Here is an 18,471-nt window from a genome sequence, read left to right on the forward strand (position 1 = left end):
ATCATACGCAGTGCCACAATCAACTTTTTTTTTTGCTTGAAATCAACAGTGTACATTAATGAGCGCCAGTGTTTACAATTTGGCTGTTTATTTCTCTTGATTTGAATTTGGATTTTAAGGACTTTCTAGAGCAGAGCACCACAGAAAGCTGCTGTGGGATGAGAGGATGTTTCTCAGTTACTTTGTTCAGCAAGCACATAATTTGTAGTGTTACTGAACAGGAGGTCATTTCAGGCTGCCATACTTTTTTTTTTTTTTTTTTTTTTTTTTTACACATTGGCTTTGATATATTCTGAGTGTTACAAATCACACGCCATCAAAACCAGATGACAGAACAAGAAATACTGCCAGCATCTGTGCACTCTACCCATCACTTCACTAAAGCTTTATCATTATTATTATTATTAGCTTATCATTATTAAAATATTTTTTTTTAACTTGACCTAGATGATGGAAGTGCTCAAAATCTGGGTTTACCTCTTTTACACCCTTATTCCTGCAGCTTCAAGAAACAGGAGCTATCCACTCCAAAGTGTGATTGGCTTGCCGTGGCCCCAGAACCCTAAAAGTTCAGGATACTAAATCTGGAGGCCTGTGAGAGCCAGGGGGCGGGTCCTGGCCGCCCCGTTTAAAGTGTGTCTCAACTCTCACTTGACGTCTAGTCTCTCTGTTGGGGTGCACACGGATTGACCACTCCTTTGGGCTTTTTTTCCGTGGATATCTGGGGGGAAAAGCTAATCCACAAGCATGGTAAGATCAATCATTTGCGCAAACACCCGGTTGCTCTATTCCAAGTTGATCAGCCAACCATCAATAAAGTTAACCTTATAGGCCTATAGTGATAGCCATTGTGTACGGTTGTTTTATAAAGTCATGTGATTATTGAATATTTAATTGACAAACCAGCATGTTGTCTCTTGATGTAATTTTGGAAAAGATTTTATTATTCTGGACAGTTGGTTTTCTTTTAAGATGAGTGTGAAACATCATTTCTCTCACTAAGGTTTTATAAAAAAAAAAAAAAAATCATTTTTTAAAAAAGGGAACCAATGTAGCATTTGATAGAATTTGACGCATATTTTGGTGGAATTCAGAGCAACACAAATGGCAGATTGTTTTAATCCTTGGAGAAAGCTAACACTCAGTGCGGTTGAGGAGCGGGGAGGGTGGCAGGCATCAAGGTGCGGATTCTGCTTGGGCGACAAATTCCTCAGGATTGGATGTCTGCACTGCCATATACAGCGAGCCTAATGTGTTGAGCCTGAAATAGCCCGGCTAATTTTCACCAACCTCCAGAAGTAGCCCAGTGGAATTCCTGCTGAGACGTACTCACTCTATACTTCCATATGATCTAACTGATGTTAAAGCATGGGATTATCACATACAGTCCCACCTTAACAAAAATCTCCTACCACTATTAATTGTGCTACTTAGTAGTTAATGTACAGACCTAATGAGCCTAGTGTACTTCATTGCATTTTAATTTAGGTTAATATTAATATCTTAGGTTATCCCAATCATAGCATAAGGCCTCGATGTGATAACTATTCTTACCGCGGCCTATATGTGTTTATGCACTCACTCGTTTATTGTGACTTATGTTTTGTAGCCAATATTATATGGGCTGACATTTTTTGCCGGATCATTTTGGGTCTATAGTCTAATAGTTCCATATATTTTAAACGTTTGCTGGTATATCTTTATAGTTAAGAACTTAAAAAGTTGTTATAGGTTCACCAGGTCTTTTTTCATAAGGGTAGGCTGCACTAATTTCGTCGACCTCATACTATATACGCAGATGGTTTTTCTAGCAGGGAATATAGAATAGATGAAATATATAAAAGCCATATGTTTTAGTGGTGCTGAAATGTAGGCTGTATGTGAAGTGACAGTGTGGCCCCTGTTTTCTTTCAGACTGACGCGCAACAAGAGGCCCGCTCCTACCTGAGCGAGGAGATGCTTGCTGGTGAGTGAAGGCCTCGGCCTTGCAAGTAACGCGTTACTCTGGCGTTCCAGTAATGGAGTGATAGCGAATTGGGCTAGTATGAAACTAGGCAAAATGTTAGGGGATATAACTAGCCTCCTGTAATGAAATACTGCTCCAGGGGAATCAGGTCTAAAAGCAAAGCAGTGGCATCACTTTTGAGATAAATGAGAAACAACGAGGCAAATTGCAACCATATATGATTAAAGCAAAATTATGTAATTTTCATCGAACTAAACTGATCATTTGTTGTGGCCCTGATATTGATATGGCCTCCTCTCTGTCCAGAGTTCAAGGCTGCCTTCGACATGTTCGACACTGACGGTGGCGGTGATATCAGCACCAAGGAGTTGGGTACCGTGATGAGGATGCTGGGGCAAAACCCGACAAGAGAGGAGTTGGATGAGATCATTGAGGAGGTCGATGAGGACGGTGAGCTACGGATAATATAAAATTACGTATCAGATAACATATCTTATAATGTATATTACTGTATGCGATAATTAAGTTTGCCCTTTACGCACACGGAATGAACTTGCACACTTTGAAGGCCTTCAGCCTAACTTCAGTTAAGTAATTTGCAACCTAAATGTTATGCACACCCGCTTAGAGGCCAAATAAATCCAATTTCTTGGCGCAAGTTGGGCAAAGTAATCTAATCTGTCTCCCACAGACGCCCACATCTGAGTGGAAGCACTCATCTGTTTCATTCACGTTTAGCATCATGTTGATAGTTGTGCGTAAATGTGCGACCTTTTCCTTTACGCACAAGGAACGAGGCGCTTTGACAAGCTGTGTTGCGGGCCTTTATCGGCCTGATCCAGGTTAACAAGTCATGTGACTTTACTCTAACCCTCAGGTAGCGGTACCATCGACTTCGAGGAGTTCTTGGTCATGATGGTGAGGCTGCTAAAGGAGGACCAGGCTGGCAAGAGCGAGGAAGAGTTGGCAGAGTGCTTCCGTGTGTTCGACAAGTACGTTCAAGTCCACGGTGTTACGGTGCACCTATGGGTGTTTTAGTATCTTGTTTTCATAACTTAAAGCATTTGTAACCCAATCGTCCTTCCTGTTTGCTAGGAACGCCGACGGCTACATCGACAGAGAAGAGTTCGCCCTCATCATCCGCAGCACCGGCGAGTCCATCACAGAGGATGAGATTGATGAGCTGCTGAAGGATGGAGACAAGAACGCCGATGGCATGCTGGACTTTGACGGTACGTGGAGATGATGATGATGATGATGATGATGATGATGATGATGATGATGATGATGGTGGTGGTAGTGGTAAACATGATTAAGCACTAATTACTGTTCCAGTTTGGAACAGTCACTAAATAAAAATCACTATAACAGGCCTATTCACTATAAGGGAGTAATGTTCTCTTAATGAGTTTATAGTTACTTTACTGTACCTGTGGTGTTTTATTGTTTATCTATCTTTCTATCCATCTCAAGGTAGCACTGTTATATCTCTAAAATATTCCACGAGTCATAGTGAGTTTGATCTGTTGATCTGACCCTGCACTTTCCATTTCAGTAATGCTTTTCCATCTTGTCTTACTTTTCCAGAATTCCTCAAGATGATGGAGAACGTGCAGTAAAACCAGAAAAGACTCATGGACATTCCTCCTCCCCCTTTGTCCCCCTGCTGAACATATCTGATCCTCCATCGACCTACCCAAACCATCCTCCCCCCCTTCCCCCCCTCCTGTCCACCCGGTTCACTGCCTCTCTTCTCCATCCTACTAGACAGCCTCAACAGACAGCTAGGGCACCCAGTGGGGGTCGAAAGCTGGGCCACACCTTTCCCCAGCTCGCTTGTGAATGTAGACAGCCCATTGATGCTGTGCTCAAACCACTCTACCACAGGACGGCAAGGCTGGAGTGTGAAGTTCACCACACACTCACACCTTTGTGGTATAACCGGCATAGCAGGCGCTTGATTTCAGTGACCCCCTCCTATATACTCTGCTGGGAAAAGTTTTATCTAGATGTAGTCTAGATAGATCTGCAGCCTGTTACCTGCTGCGTAGACCAAGTAATTCAACCACATCACTGTACAAAAAGTTAATTTGCTTGAACAGAAGATAATAAATGATTTAACACATGCTCTCTTGTAGTTGGTGTGACATTTACGACCTGTAAGATTTTGTTTTGAGGAATATTAATAAAATCTGTTTGTTTCTATTTTTTCTATTTTGTTTGATCCACAGCCACTTTTTATCTATTCTAGCAACTAACTGGGTGTTCTTCAAACAGGCTTGTTAATGTGAGGGCTTTTTCTGAGCCATGCAGTATGTTTCAGGACATGCCGAGCAACGATGATAACTCCTTCTAAAACAAACAGATCATTTCAAATGTCAATGACTAAACACTGTAAGATGAAATATGCTGTGCTTCATGGTTGAGGCAGGATTTGTGCTCCTTCAGGGTATGTTTAGCACTGTAAAACCCCAAAAGTGATAAAGGGTGTTGGCTGTTGATAGGCGGTAATATTGCAGAGCTAATATGTCAGGCAAAGTGTGACCTGGGAATTTTTGGAACATCTCAAATTCATGACTGAGCATATTATTCAAATATGTTCTTTATTCAAACTCTCCTAGACAGCACATCAGGGTGTCTGTGCCATGTTGTGCCACTGCATGGAATACATAACACAATGTCAACAAGTCACTCTACGCTGTTAATTAAAATGTAAGAAAACGACATGAAGGTGATAGTCAATGAAACAATTGTAGGTTAATCCTTTAAAACAGGCGAACTTAGCGGATCCCAATCAAAACATATACAGATGCGCAACAAACAAGAAATGAACAGATGAGGCAGCTTGTAAAAATAGTCACAAAAGGTGAATTTAGGAGCCATAGTTTGCTTCATCGAAAGCTTTACGGGCTCTCTTCAGCTCCTCGTTCATTGTCAAGAGGTCTTTGACTCTGGCGAACTTCCTCGGGTCTTTCCGGATGAGGAAAACTATGTCCTCCACCTGGACGCGGCCCTGCCGACCGATGGACATGGCTTTGTGGGTCATTTCCGTGATGAACTCGATCACCAGGTCCTCCAGAATATCCACGGACTCCGTGTACGGATTTTGGTCGTCTCCAAATCCGTACATCATACACCGGAGCTCCTTGGAGAACAGCCTCTTTCTCTTGCCGTGTCCTACATCCACGCCGCTGGAGCCGTCCTCCAGCTCCTCGTCAAAGCCAACCTCGTCCTCCTCATCCGCCATTCTGGGGAGAAAAAACGGATAGAATTGACTATAGCGACATCCTAACCACCGCAAAAGTACACGAATACATGCAAACCTACAAGTTAATTGTGTTACCTTTATTATTATGTGGCCAAATGAAGTCGTAAGTCTCAAATAACACCTTCAACTGTCGGTCCCGGATCAAAACGACAGAATGTGTAACGCTCCTTCTTTGTTGACTTCCGCTTCTCTCTTCTTCGGCTTCCTTGACGGTCGTAGTGGCCCGTTATGAAAAAGCAATGGGAAATACCGCCCCTGCGTGGTGTTTTCCCTCTACACCTTTATGTCATCGCCTAACTACACACAACTCTGATGTCCGATTGTTGCTGTGCTTGTAGTTTAATTTTCAGTAACAGTGTTACATCTGTTGCTTTGCTAGACTTTTGCCAGACACCGCAGCGAATGTGTTGACTGCTTCGTCCGTTGCAGGGAGGAACAGTGCGTGGTCACATTTTGTGATTGGTAAACCTGTACACCAAACTCCATTGAAAAATATGGTAATTAAAAGTATTGTAAGAATATTAGCCCCATAAATTAAGACTTAATTTCTTTTCTCTATTAGTAGGAGCCCCTCTTCCATTCGGCGTACATTTTATTCTCCAAGCGGCCCGTGTTGTTTAAAAAACAACCCCAAGTTTCTCCAGTCAGTGACAAATTTCTAACTATCTTCTTCTTGCACCTCACGGGGGCGGTAGCGAGCACGGAACCACTTCTTTAAAATGACGCTTTTGTAGAATGTAATAACCGCTAGGTGGAATAAAGCGACGCCGAACCGAGGAGCGCCCTCGCCGTTTAGCAATGCCACGTTGAATTGTCAGCTTTTTGAGTGGAGTTTGGTGTAACGCTCTCGCCAGTCGCCATACGGTTGAGCACGTATCGACGCGAACCAGGGCGACGAAGTTTCTCTGTCACTGCTGCGGGTGGGAGAAAGGTGCTGATGATGTCGCAGGCTGGACGTGGTGCGTTGTCTCAGATACAGCTGTTTGTTAATGTCCACATAAAGATAACCGATATCAGCCATACAGTACCGTTTTATTACTATCTTACGTTAGGTAGAGCAAGCTAACGCCAGCTAATAGAGCCGAGAAAACAACTGGACCTGTCAAACTTAGACGTGCAACCATCTGCTGAGTTCACCAGCTAACATTACTGCTGTCTAACTAGCAAGGTAAGCAGAAGGCTAACTCAAACCCTGTTAGAAAAAATAAACTCTTTCCGACTTCGATTGTATCACAGAAGATAATGCCGTCTAACTGTGGGTTGTATTGTGTAGCTGAATATTTGGTGACAAAGTGACTTAGCTGACAAGTGGTTGTCACCCTTTCCTGTGCTAACGGTAACATCAAGCTAACTGGTTCATTGCTGCAGGATGAGCAGCTGTTAACTACGTGGTCAGCTGTCACGTTACTGTAAATAAACAAATTACAAAACAAGCCCAGGCTCTAAGTATGTTAACCCACTCCCTCTCCTCTTTCCTCCCGTGTCTGTGTCTTACAGCCAGCATCTGCGGGAGTCATGGAGGTGTGTAGATCCACTTTGGAGATGGCCCTGCTTCACTAGCTGTCTTTACTGGACAGCTGATCCCAGAAGCCCTGGATGGCTTGCCCGGTCCAGTTCCTTTGCCGGGCACTGCGCACCATTGGCTTAGTTCTCTTCTACTACACCTTCTCCATAGGCATCACTTTCTATAACAAATGGCTGATGAAGGTAAGTGATGAGGCTCCTATGTTGTCATTCTGCTGCGAGGAGGAGCTCAAATAATGACCACAACATCCTGAGTGACTCTCTCTCTCTCTCTCTTTCTTTCTTTGTTCCAGGGCTTCCACTTCCCCCTCTTCATGACACTGGTCCACCTCACCATCATCTTTTGCCTGTCAGCTCTGACGCGGCAGGCCTTGCAATGCTGGACAGGGAAACCCCGCATCGTTCTCAGCTGGACCATCTATCTCAAAAAGGTGGCTCCTACAGGTGAGGTTTTGGTGCACTCTCTTTTTTTATATATAAGTGTGGGCATGCATGGTTGCATGATTGACTGCGTGTGTTCTTAGTGTACATGCCAATCCTGCAGAGCGCAGCCTATTAAGTAAAGAGCAGCTGTCTGTCCATACTGTGTACACAATATGCTTTAGTCAGTGTCACATAGTTTACCTAACTATTCAGAAGGGAACAGAGAGTATTTGCAGATAGCAGGAGTGCAAATTTAAAGAACAGTGGGGAGAAGGAGTGGAAGCAATGATAGTGAGCTTTTATCATGTTCACTGATGGACTGAAAACTCCTCTGGCTAAAGTCCACACTGATAGTGACATTACACCACATTTTCCTGGGAATGATGATGAGAGTCTAATAAATCCACACAGTAAGACACCCTTACAAATGAGCACATTTTCTTTGTCTGCTATGGCTGATAAATCATGTTGGCCATTGTGTGGCCACTTTGGACGGGATTTGTCATTTACCTATTGTATCTTTAATCAGACATAAACAGAAGCCTGTAGAACATAGTCTCTGTCTTCATATCAAACTGTCCCATTTTTGTTCTCCAGCTGACAGCCTATTGTAATCCTGCTATTTGTTGTTATTCAGTTATATGAGACTTATGGCAAAACCTCATCTAAGTTACAAGATAGGCAACTTCTTTATAAACACAGTGATGTGAGGACATGTATCTCAGGATATCAGTCATGTGTCATAATATTGTGATACTCTGTTCCTCTCGCACAGCCATAGCAACAGCACTGGATATTGGACTTTCCAACTGGAGCTTCCTCTTCATCACTATCAGCCTGTAAGTTTGTGTGTGTACAATTAGAGCGAGGCATGCACTGCAAAGGTTAAGGTTTAGTGAGAGGGCACTGCCAATAAAATGTCCTCAAAAGTAGTAATAAGAATATGGGACTGCTGCATGATATTATCACAATTACACTGCTGAATTCTGAGCTTTTTTATGATGTTATGATTTCTCATTTGGAGTCTGAATGAAATATCTCTAGATTGATTGGACATACCAAATGAGATGCTTCAGCTCAAGGCGATGATGTTCTCTGTTTGATTGTTTGATCTGCTTCAACACACATATTGATTTGTTGGGCAGGGACTCTGCACCACACCAGTGCACTATAGTTTATATTTGTAACATGGAACACATGAAATCAGTGTTGTTAGTATTGGCAGATTTTTTTTCCTCCACAAATCATTGTTCCATCCTGATGTGTGGGTGTGCAAGGCTGTGTGCAAGTCTAAGTCTTTTGCACATAAATGAAAGTGGAGTGGACTCATGGACTTGCAATTCTCATAACTGTGTTTAAGTTTTTTTCCCCACTCTAATATACTAATGTTTTTGTTTGTCATTCAAGGTACACCATGACCAAGTCTTCAGCAGTGCTCTTCATCCTCTTCTTCTCACTGGTCTTCAAACTAGAGGAGCCGGTGAGTGGCAGTTTGTTTCAGCTTGAAAAAATACAACCAGTTCCTACAGTTCTTATTCCGTCTAGCGATGCGCACAACATAAATATTTCAGTGAAATGCTGACAGAACAGAATAACAACTATTTTGTAATGTCCCATCTTAAGTTACATACTGTAGACGATTACTTTTAATATTTAACTCATGCTGTTCACATTTGAATGCTGTTTTATTTCAATGAAAACACCGTGCAGTAAAAGAACATGAAGTCTTTTATATGTAGCCACTAGCCAACTGATTGCTTAATGCTTAAAAAATATGTAACATTTAATAAAAGATAAGAATACAGGTTTTCCGTAGAAAAAGATAGAATACAGCCTGCCATAAACTTACAAATCATATGAACAGATGTGAAGAAATTGAATGTGCAAATACAAATACAGCATCCCCTCAGCTACACAAGGTGTGTATGATACAGTCACCGATATAGAAATGTAGTTATTTCTAACCTCTATATTGCTAAATATAGAGGCGAAAACTGCTTAAGCAAATCCTGTGGCTATGTATAACACGATGATAAGAGGGTAATATTTTAAACTGAGCTCCTGTTATAAATAAGAGAGATCTTTTTTTTTTTTTTTTTTTTTTTTTTAAACTATGCCATATGCCAGCTGCTTCACCCTCTATCAAATATGGTTTACTGTGTGCTTGTGTTACTTTCCCCAATGAAGAGGGAAACTAGCCATCAGCAGCGTATTACACACGATACAGCTGACCTCTCTGCTGTAGAAATGTCTCTAAATTTGATTTGGTGGCTCCGTGTTGCTGGTGAAAAGTGTGTCTGTGATTGAGTCTGTGGCCCAGTCTGTTTTCAGTAATTCAGCCTGTTTTCCACTCAATTTGTCTTCCTCAGTGCTCATTTCCCCCCTCCATCATTCTCTCATTTTTTAACCCGACCGGTTTTCCATCTCCGTCTCTCCTCTCCTGTTTTCTCCTCTATCTCCATCTACGTGTTTGTCTGTTTTCTCACATTCTCTCTCCGTCTTGTCTCCTCTGTCCCTGTGGACCAGAACCCATTCCTGATCCTGGTGGTCGTGCTGATCTCCGTCGGTCTGTTCATGGTTACCTTCAAGTCGACCCAGTTCAACCTGGAGGGCTTCATCATGGTGCTGCTGGCCTCCTTCATTGGGGGGATCCGCTGGACCCTCACTCAGGTCCTCATGCAGAAAGCAGAGCTGGGTTAGTAGTGAATCACTGACATCTTCTAATGCTTGTACAGTGTTGAATTAATGTTAAACATAAATGTTAAACACATCACAATTATTCCCTTGTTTTGTTTTAAACAAGCAGAAATGTTTAATTTTTGTTAGCAGGAGTTGACATCCAAAGTGAAGGTATTTGAAAGCTGGACAGGGTGAACCCAGCTGTCACTTAGTCTCATGTCGTGGCTCTAAATAATAATGTTCTGCTTGTTATAGGGTCAAGTGTTTAATAGGTCCTGCAAATTAATCTATTTGGCAGTCATGTTTTTAAATGAACTTGTTTGCAACACTTAAAACCTCATAGCAGCCTCGCTGTCTCCATCTGTGTAGATGACAGTGCTCATTTTGACAGCCAATTTTCAGTTTGTTTTCATCCTAATCTTTCATCTAAAATACATTTTAGTTTTAGTCCTATTTAGTTAGTTGTAGTTTTTGCGTCCAGCTTTTGTTATTATAATGTCCTTGGTATGAAAAGCAAAGTTTGCCCATATGTCTGTTCTTTTTTTCCCTCCTAAAAGCAGGCTGTTGCAAAGAAATAGATGCACAGATACATTTAGGTTATGTTCAGCCAGCATTAACTTCACATACCTCCCGTTTGATCTGTATTATCCACTGGTTTGCACCTTTGCCCCTTGCAAACTGTTGGATCCAAACTGAGGTCAGGAGCTGTGGTTTCATTCGTCCTTCTGGCATTTTCGTCTCGTTTTCTTTTGTTGACAAAAATGTCCTACATTTTGTCGTAGCTTCTGTCAGCAAAGTTTAATTTCTGTGTAGTTTTCATCATGGAAAAAGTGTTCTTGGTGAATACTTTTCATCATATATAGTTTTAGTCAACAAAATCAACACTGGTAGGTGAAATGTATTGACGCTTCTAAAATGGCTGCATTGGTAAACACTTAGCAGGTAGATGGCATTCATTGGCAAGACGCTGATATGTGATTCGTCCATTCACGTTGCATTCTGTTGTTTTCTAGTGTGTGAAATAAATATCAGTATAGAGCTCAATGTAATTTTGTTAGGCTGCAGAATATGTATTTTGGCATGAAGTTTACAAAGGGATTGGTTTGATTTGTTTACATGCCATTGCCATATCAGTGTTATCCCTGTCATTTATCCCACTCATTCCTCCTGTTTAATCCTCCTTTTCTCCTCTCGTGTCTCCTTGCAGGCCTCCAGAACCCAATAGACACCATGTACCACCTGCAGCCCCTCATGTTCCTGGGCCTCTTTCCCCTCTTCCTCTTTAACGAAGGTGAGACTTTGGCTTTGGTTGCGGTTCGTCAGCCTCAGGTTTTTTCTACTGCTGTGCTTATCACTGCAGTCAGCAAAACCTTGTACACACAATTATAGCATTTTTGGTGAAGTGACTTGAACTGAAAGATGTCACTGTCCTTTATGTGCAGAGAAAGATTCACTGTCATTCTCATCTTCAGACCTACACAGTTGACATTTGAATGAGGCATAGTTCATCTAGCATTAGTGTTATATGTCAGAGTCCCGTTTTTCAGTCTACCTTCAGTCTGGCTTGCTGTTCATATCGAAATGCCAGTGTGAGTTATTGACAAGCAGCTTTGGATGCACTATTTCTTCATTGTCCCACATCTCATTCACCATTCTCTCCCCTCTGTGTTTCCCTTCAGGCCTGAGCCTCAGCACATCAGAGAAGTTATTCCGTGTGTCGGAGCTCTCTACTCTGTTGTACTCTCTCTTCACGCTGAGTATCGGCGGGATTCTGGCCTTCGGTCTGGGCTTCTCAGAGTTCCTCTTAGTCTCCAGAACCTCCAGCCTCACTTTATCCATATCAGGGATTTTTAAGGTCAGGATGATAGACGTTGTTTGTCCATGTTCATTTCTTTAATTCCGTTCTTCATTCCCCTTTTCTTCCGACACCTACAGTATAGAACAGCAACTGTTTCCAGCTCTAATCTCCTGTTCTTGTTGTCTTGTAGGAGGTGTGCACTCTGCTGCTGGCAACACATGTAATGGGAGACAAGCTGAGTCCTCTCAACTGGTTTGGGTTTACTGTGTGTCTGGCTGGCATCTCCTTGCATGTGGGGCTCAAGACCTACTACTCCAAAAGTAAGTGCTTATTATGTTGGTTTTGTTTGCTTTTTAATTTTTATATATGCATGTGAAGACAACCATCAAGAGTCAGTCAAATATCAGGATTGTGTAACTGTTCTGAAATAATCAACACCAATATGCAGTACATACAGTATTTTGTTCTAGTAGGCTTCATTACAAACTATGGACATAGACAATGATTAAATTAATATGTTTTAACATAAAGCTTTCATGTACAATGTAGTATGCTGATTCATTTGAGGAATGTAAATTTTGTGATGTTTTTTCCCATCAGATAGGGGCCCCTCTTTAAGGCAGCTAAGCAGTAAGAGTCCAGAGCTGGAGTTGCCGTTGCTGCAACAGACCGCGTATGAGGGCGGTGATTCTGCTGCTGATGAATGCGATGATGAAGATGAGGAACAAGAAATTACTCTGCATTGACCTCAGGAGACAGGGGCCAAGACAGGGGTTTTCATAAGACATAAAGGATCCTTCTTTTGCAACTTCTTTGCAAATTCGATCAAAGAAAAGCTGCAGAGGGGGAAAAAAATCCCAAAACTGTCTTTTTTGTTCGGGATGCCACAAAAAGAGGGGAACAGTTTCTCGGCTTTTGTCTTTTACCGATCATGTCTTTAACTCCTGGACGTCAGTTTGGATGTTGAGTGAGCCCAGGGCTTCTTTACCAGCCCTACGGTAAACTGCGGACTGAACGTGACAAGTTATGAACTGTTGCCTTAGGGGAGCTTCACAAATGTAGCTAATACATGCAAGTGTCAAAAAAGTATGATGTATTGGGAGAGGAAGAGTATTATGGCATTGAAAGGATCCCTTGACACATTGAATTGTAGTGGGACATTTTTCTCTCCCAGACAGTGCTGAATAATTGGCATTCTTTAAAACCAAGGGCCACAGCTAGCTGTAAGTTTAAAAGAAAAATGGAGAAACTTTTTCACACAGTGCAGCCTCATGTCTGGTCAAATAAAAATGTCTAACTTTAAAAATGTCAAGGTGCCCCTTTGATGCATAGCAGGAGCAGTGTCCTCACGTAATCTGAAGTTAGTTTTTCCTTCCGCAAAGTAAAGACTGCATTCCCAAGGAAATGATGTGCTTAAATGATTGTACATGCAAAACCAGATATTCATTTGTTCCGTAACACCCGGCCTCTTACGCTCCAATATTTGCAGGAACTTTTGCAGTGGTGCTTCTGTGTGCATAGAGTAATGAAAGCTATTAGACTGTCTGATATGAATAGATTTGTGAACCAGATCTGCCCCCTTCAACAAACCTGCATATAACTACATAATCATTCCACATGGGCCAGCTTCCCACATTTGCATTCAGTCCTCCTTAGTATGCAGCTCAGCTCGATGTGTATTGCACAGAGATAAGAGCTTGGAGGACAGAATGATGTTAGGTGTGAAGAGTGAAATGCTCTATGCACATAGGCCACTGCAGAAGACTCTAGGTGGTTTTATGGTATATGTTGTGACACAAAACAGGGAAGGAGTCAGTTTACTGATGTTAAATCAAACGCTGGCTGATTTTCCAACCACAGCACAGATAATCAAGCATTTGTGCTGTTTTTTCTATCATCGTTATTATATCTTGTGGTAAACTTTGCAAAATAGTACTAATTTGAACCTTTTTGTAGCACAAATGTGTGCTAAATTGACTGAACTGAAAGTGAATAGTCTCCAACCCTGTGAGTCATGATCTGAAATGATGTGAAGCAACTAAACCTCAATGTGCCTTGTTTACTTGACAGCTGAGCTTAGGACCACTAACGCTCATTATTTCAAAGAGCTGTTTTCAAAAGCAATTAACTGTACTGAATCAATGACTATGTAGCTACTTAAGTTAAAAGCCATTCAAGAAGACATTTGTTTTTGAATGTTTGTCGGGATATTTTAGTGATCTTAATATGTCAAAAATACATTTTGCAGTATGATAATAAATTAAATGAAAAAGAAGTTGTTGTTTTTTTGTCACTGGTGCCTGTTTTGCTGAAGGTCTATACGGTCCTGAAGTCTACATTATGCATACTGCACTTCCACATAGCGTGCTCTTCTCCTCATGCTTATAAATGCAATCAAATTCCACTGCAGTGCTTTCCATTAGATTTACCCATTAAGACTGAGAGAGACATGCCACTGGCTGGATCCCTCATCATAATTGAGTTTATTTAGTAAGTAAACTCTTGATTAACTGCAGGGAACACAGGTCACTTTAGTTTTACTCCTCGATTCGTGGTTGAAACGGACACTTTCAAAAGTAATGGAAACTGGATAGTCTCACTCGAGGATTACTTTGCATGCAAAATACTTAGAATGTTGGCACAGTGTTATTATAACGTGTCACCATAGCACTAACCATTATTTGAAGAGTTATATTAGTGTGTCTATAAGATACAATCTAAATGTCTTCTACCTCCAAACATGCTTTCAAGTAATCTATCAAGTAAACCCATATTACTCTGTAAAATCTCAGTAATAAGAGTGCTACAAATGTGTAGTCCCTTTACAGGCCTCACATCTAACTCTTTAGTTCCCGACCCTGCACGTGTTAGACCTGTCAGTCTGGACTCCTGTAGTTTAGCCGCAGATTGTGGTTATGTTCCAACACAGCTGTATGGATATTATGTCAACATAGACTAATGCAGTCTTCGCTAAAAAAATATGAGCATAAGATAAACTAACATTCTCTCCAGGCAACTGCTTTCATCCCCTGATGATGAGCGTTGAATGTAAACACAGTTTCCTTAAGCCATTGCCACATGTCCCGCCCTGCAGCTTTCAGCAAAGAACTAGACCTGTTTCTATACGTTTGAGAAGGATGCTATACAAATATCCTACCCAGGAATATTATGGGAAGTATAATTATCATCATCATCATTATTATTATTGTTGTTGAAGTTGTAACTACATGGCTACATCTTCTGAGGTGTGTGGACTCACTGTACCTAAAAAGTCACTGAGACGTAACACAGAATGAACAACTGAATGAATGACTGCTGCTTTATCATTGTGTCATACATACAGGCTGTATGCAGCAGGAGCCTACCAGACACTATGAATATAAACACCCAAGCCAGGACCAGAGTACAGCATGCGCATTATCAAACAGCAGAAATAGGAACAAAGAGACAACTAAAGCATCTTTCATCTTCAGATACATCAGGCCTTTATTAAGTCAGGCAAAAGGCCTAAATCACAGATAGAAGCTTACCATGTATTAATAACAGATCAAAGTAAACATTAATTAAACAAACTATCTTGCTCTCTTTTCCTGGCTTCTGAAATAAAATTAGCAGACTAAAGCACATTAAAATTAAACAACCATGGAAGTAATACACTCTAGTAGTAGGCTAGTGGCACTAAACCTGCAAGAAAAAAAAAATGATGTGCAACATATTTCATCATAAAATCACTGAGCAGGCCAATTACAACTACCAAATGGGGGTTTTATGTTATGATTTCATATTGGGAAAGTGTCTGCCACACCAGCTTTCAAGACAATGACATGGATACTTACAAAACATAATGTATGCGATTATTATTAATGAAAAAAAATGTTTCCATGAAATAGGAGACGGCCAAAGCAGATTAAGCTAAAGATTCGGGTTTTCTGTAATAAACAGATTATATGATTGATAGGACAGCTACAAGTCCCTATGGGAATATTACATAACTTCTGTGACACTGATACCGAAGGTGTTGTAATGTGTAATAATGTCGATATAAAGTTAGTATTGAGTCCCACCGACACACAATTGAGTTTTTCTTTTTTTTTTTTTTTCAATGAGCGTGGGCGCTCTTAGACCAGCAGCGGGCCCTGCTCTCAGTCGGTTGAGCCTGGTTTTATAGGTCTCCCCGGTGCACCCCGCCCCTGCCGGGCAGCAGGAGGGCCTTGTCTCGGAGAAGAGCTCAGGTTTCACCCCGAGGAGCCCAACTAGGGAGAGGACCTGATGTGAGGTGGGCTCAGTGTTTAGCGGAACTGGTGCCTGTTGACATCCCACCTCTGGAATGCTCTGTGGCGGCTTTCTGAAGGAATAACCCGGACCCTCCAAACAGCCAGGTAAGTCCACACCTGTCCGGGGTTTAAACCGTGTTTCTGCCGGTGTGTATGAGGCTCTCTCGGCTCAGGAAAGTGTCAGGGAGCCTGTGCAAGCCTTATGATTGTTGCGGTGCTCGGTCCTAATTGGTTGAGTCACGTTGTCGGAAATCTCAGAAAAATACAAGATAAACACACCTGTGACCTCAGAGGGCTAAGGCTAATGTGATATTAATGCGCTAACCGAAAATCACCTCATACCTACCCACCTAGAGTGAACTATATTTTATGGCGGAAGATAAACATTTAGGCATTACGCTACTCAAAATAATAAATAAATAAATAAATAAATACATTTGCATACAGTTTTTTTTTTTTGTTTTGTTTTGTTTTGTTTTGTTTTGTTTTTTTAATTTCAAGGACGTTAATGCCGCTAGTGACTATATAGCTAGCTTCAGTCATCATTCAAATTAATTAGCCTACTTTGCTGTGTTTGAGGAACAGTAGGTCCTTTTAATTTTGAAAGAAATTCAAATGTTAACTGAAAAAGTTGTTGAATAATTGATTTTTATTTCATAAAGTAGGCAACATAAGGCTTCATCTAACAAGGCAAGGCTAACTAGGTGTTGTAAAGCCTTTTAAGCTCAGCCTCAGGTGCCTTATTTCCTTATTATAAAAGCACAACTTAAAATGCATTATATCGGGAATGTGCTGGCATGTGTCGTCAAGAGCTAATAAAAAGAGATGAAATCTGCATGTTTCTTCAAACTCCATGACTAAGCAGTGATGGAGTGGTAGAATAAAAACTGCAATGACCCTTTTCTCAACATACATCAGTTTGATACACTTAATAGGATGTAGTTTACAGGGCAAATGTGTGCTATGAATATTTGTGGATGATAAACTCATGGCTGAACCAGATATTCGTGGACTGGCACTCCACTACTTTCCTGGCTATCAGAAACGTGCCAGTCTTATCAATCAGAAGTTATATGACAGGACAGAGCAAGAGATAAAGAAAAAAAAAAAAAAAACATGTCTCCAAGGGCTAATGCTACACATTTTTCTTCTATCCCATCATCAACACCTGGATGACCTGCTGAGTTTATTGGAGTTCAAGCAGTTATGTGGTGGTGTCATGTTTTCCTGCAGAGGATCTCTGTATGAGCTACATAAACAAATCTTAGTACTGATGTGAGAGACCACATCGATCCTGTTGAACTTTACTCAAATTTGGAAAACTGCAGATGCGTAGTACTCAGTATTGGCCTTGGTGGAATGGAGCATTTCCCTCAAGTTCTATAATCCAGTATTAAGATCTACAAGTGTCAGAAACAAATCTTAAATGTAAAATTCTGGGATGCATAGAAAGAATCAAGGTCCTTTTTAAAGGACAGGAATGGACTATGTCTCAAACATGTTTGCAGTGACCTTATTGTTCGGTGAATTTGAATTATGGGCACGATCAGTATCAGTCAACAGTTTTATTCTCACAATCAGACACCAAAGTATTTGGCAGTGGAAAAGCTGGCCGATACATTGCTAGTAGTATTGATTAAGCTTGCCTTTCTCCTTCAATGGTGCTTGCTTTATTTATTCCAGTGACTCGCCCTGTACAAATAAATGAGATGAATGTGAACATGTCTGAGTTTTTTCGGTTGTAGTTTACTGTGGTGGTAATTTGATAACATGCACCCAGACATTCAAATGTGGGGGGGTTCACACAAGCAGGAAACTCCACCGCCCCTCTGGCACACTGACAAATAGATCCTCTGGCATTGCATAACAGCGCCCCTCTTTCCCTGTGTGTGCAACACACAGGGAGACAGGTATGTACGGCATATGACTGCAGTGTAAACTCAGACTTTACAACAATCAGGCAAGCAGCTACATGTGAAGCACGAGAAAAAGAAAGGATGAGAGCAACAGTCACGCCATGTGCACGACGGCTGTATGTCAGGTGGTCTTATGACTCCTGAGGCTGCAATTCTCTCTCGAATCTTTCTTCAGCGGTAGCGTGCAGCTATGAGGAATCACCATGTAACACACAGAAAGCTGAAACAGGTTGTTTGTTGTTCTTAAAATGAGTTGAAAATGATGTAAAGACATGATGGGGAGCGCCAGATTTAAAATGAGCCTTCCTGTGGTTTCCTAATATGGGAAATTGATACAGTTTGTCAAAATGAATTGTGTTTCCTCCTCGTTACAAAATCAGAGCAGCATAACAGTATCTGTGGACTTTTATACTTGGTATGAAGCACCACGTGCACTTAATTTGCCAGGTCTCAGTCAGCCGCCTCGCCTCTCATTGTGAGTCACAGAGCAGATCTGTGTGTCTTCCAGCACATCTGTAGGGTGCTTCAGTCTCCTCTAAACACTTGTCACAATATCCTCCTGACCCCACTGACCTCCACTCTACCGCACTGCCCCAGGTAATTTCTGTTGCCATTCCCCTCTC

General features: G+C 41.4%; 3 protein-coding genes across 3 annotated transcripts in view; 2 read left to right on the forward strand and 1 right to left on the reverse strand.

Moving 5' to 3' along the window:
- Nucleotides 1-656: 656 nt before the first annotated feature.
- Nucleotides 657-4,198, forward strand: tnnc2.2 (troponin C2, fast skeletal type, tandem duplicate 2). The gene is made up of 6 exons (XM_030056239.1): nt 657-750; nt 1,915-1,966; nt 2,273-2,416; nt 2,844-2,958; nt 3,062-3,198; nt 3,554-4,198. Exons 1-6 carry the CDS (start codon nt 748-750, stop codon nt 3,583-3,585), a joined length of 483 nt encoding a protein of 160 aa, XP_029912099.1. The 5' UTR covers nt 657-747; the 3' UTR covers nt 3,586-4,198.
- Nucleotides 4,199-4,550: 352 nt separating this feature from the next.
- On the reverse strand, nt 4,551-5,470 carry taf13 (TATA-box binding protein associated factor 13). The gene is made up of 2 exons (XM_030056240.1): nt 5,310-5,470; nt 4,551-5,214 (listed from the first exon to the last, which is right to left on the reverse strand). The coding sequence occupies exon 2, from the start codon at nt 5,211-5,213 to the stop codon at nt 4,839-4,841; it is 375 nt and encodes a 124-aa protein (XP_029912100.1). The 5' UTR covers nt 5,214; nt 5,310-5,470; the 3' UTR covers nt 4,551-4,838.
- A 528-nt stretch (nt 5,471-5,998) lies between these two features.
- slc35h1 (solute carrier family 35 member H1) overlaps nt 5,999-18,471 on the forward strand; it is a 47,907-nt gene continuing 35,434 nt past the window's right edge. Inside the window, exons 1-11 of the mRNA XM_030054821.1 lie at nt 5,999-6,402; nt 6,732-6,941; nt 7,052-7,202; nt 7,957-8,020; nt 8,589-8,661; nt 9,708-9,876; nt 11,068-11,151; nt 11,540-11,715; nt 11,849-11,978; nt 12,259-12,397; nt 16,010-16,037. Coding sequence (XP_029910681.1) covers nt 6,831-6,941; nt 7,052-7,202; nt 7,957-8,020; nt 8,589-8,661; nt 9,708-9,876; nt 11,068-11,151; nt 11,540-11,715; nt 11,849-11,978; nt 12,259-12,397; nt 16,010-16,037 — 1,125 coding nt within the window. The 5' untranslated portion in view covers nt 5,999-6,402; nt 6,732-6,830. The remainder of the gene's footprint in view (nt 6,403-6,731; nt 6,942-7,051; nt 7,203-7,956; nt 8,021-8,588; nt 8,662-9,707; nt 9,877-11,067; nt 11,152-11,539; nt 11,716-11,848; nt 11,979-12,258; nt 12,398-16,009; nt 16,038-18,471) is intronic.

This window comes from Myripristis murdjan, chromosome 7, assembly GCF_902150065.1.
Source record: "Myripristis murdjan chromosome 7, fMyrMur1.1, whole genome shotgun sequence".
NCBI classification, from domain to species: domain Eukaryota; kingdom Metazoa; phylum Chordata; class Actinopteri; order Holocentriformes; family Holocentridae; genus Myripristis; species Myripristis murdjan.

Bases quoted from the DNA above. Each gene is read 5' to 3' on its own strand.
- tnnc2.2 (XM_030056239.1), top strand. The intron at 2,417-2,843 runs GTGAGCTACGGA...TCTAACCCTCAG, and splicing joins TGAGGAGGTCGATGAGGACG to GTAGCGGTACCATCGACTTC. The intron at 2,959-3,061 runs GTACGTTCAAGT...CCTGTTTGCTAG, and splicing joins TGCTTCCGTGTGTTCGACAA to GAACGCCGACGGCTACATCG.
- taf13 (XM_030056240.1), bottom strand. From the start codon at position 5,213: ATGGCGGATGAGGAGGACGAGGTTGGCTTTGACGAGGAGCTGGAGGAC.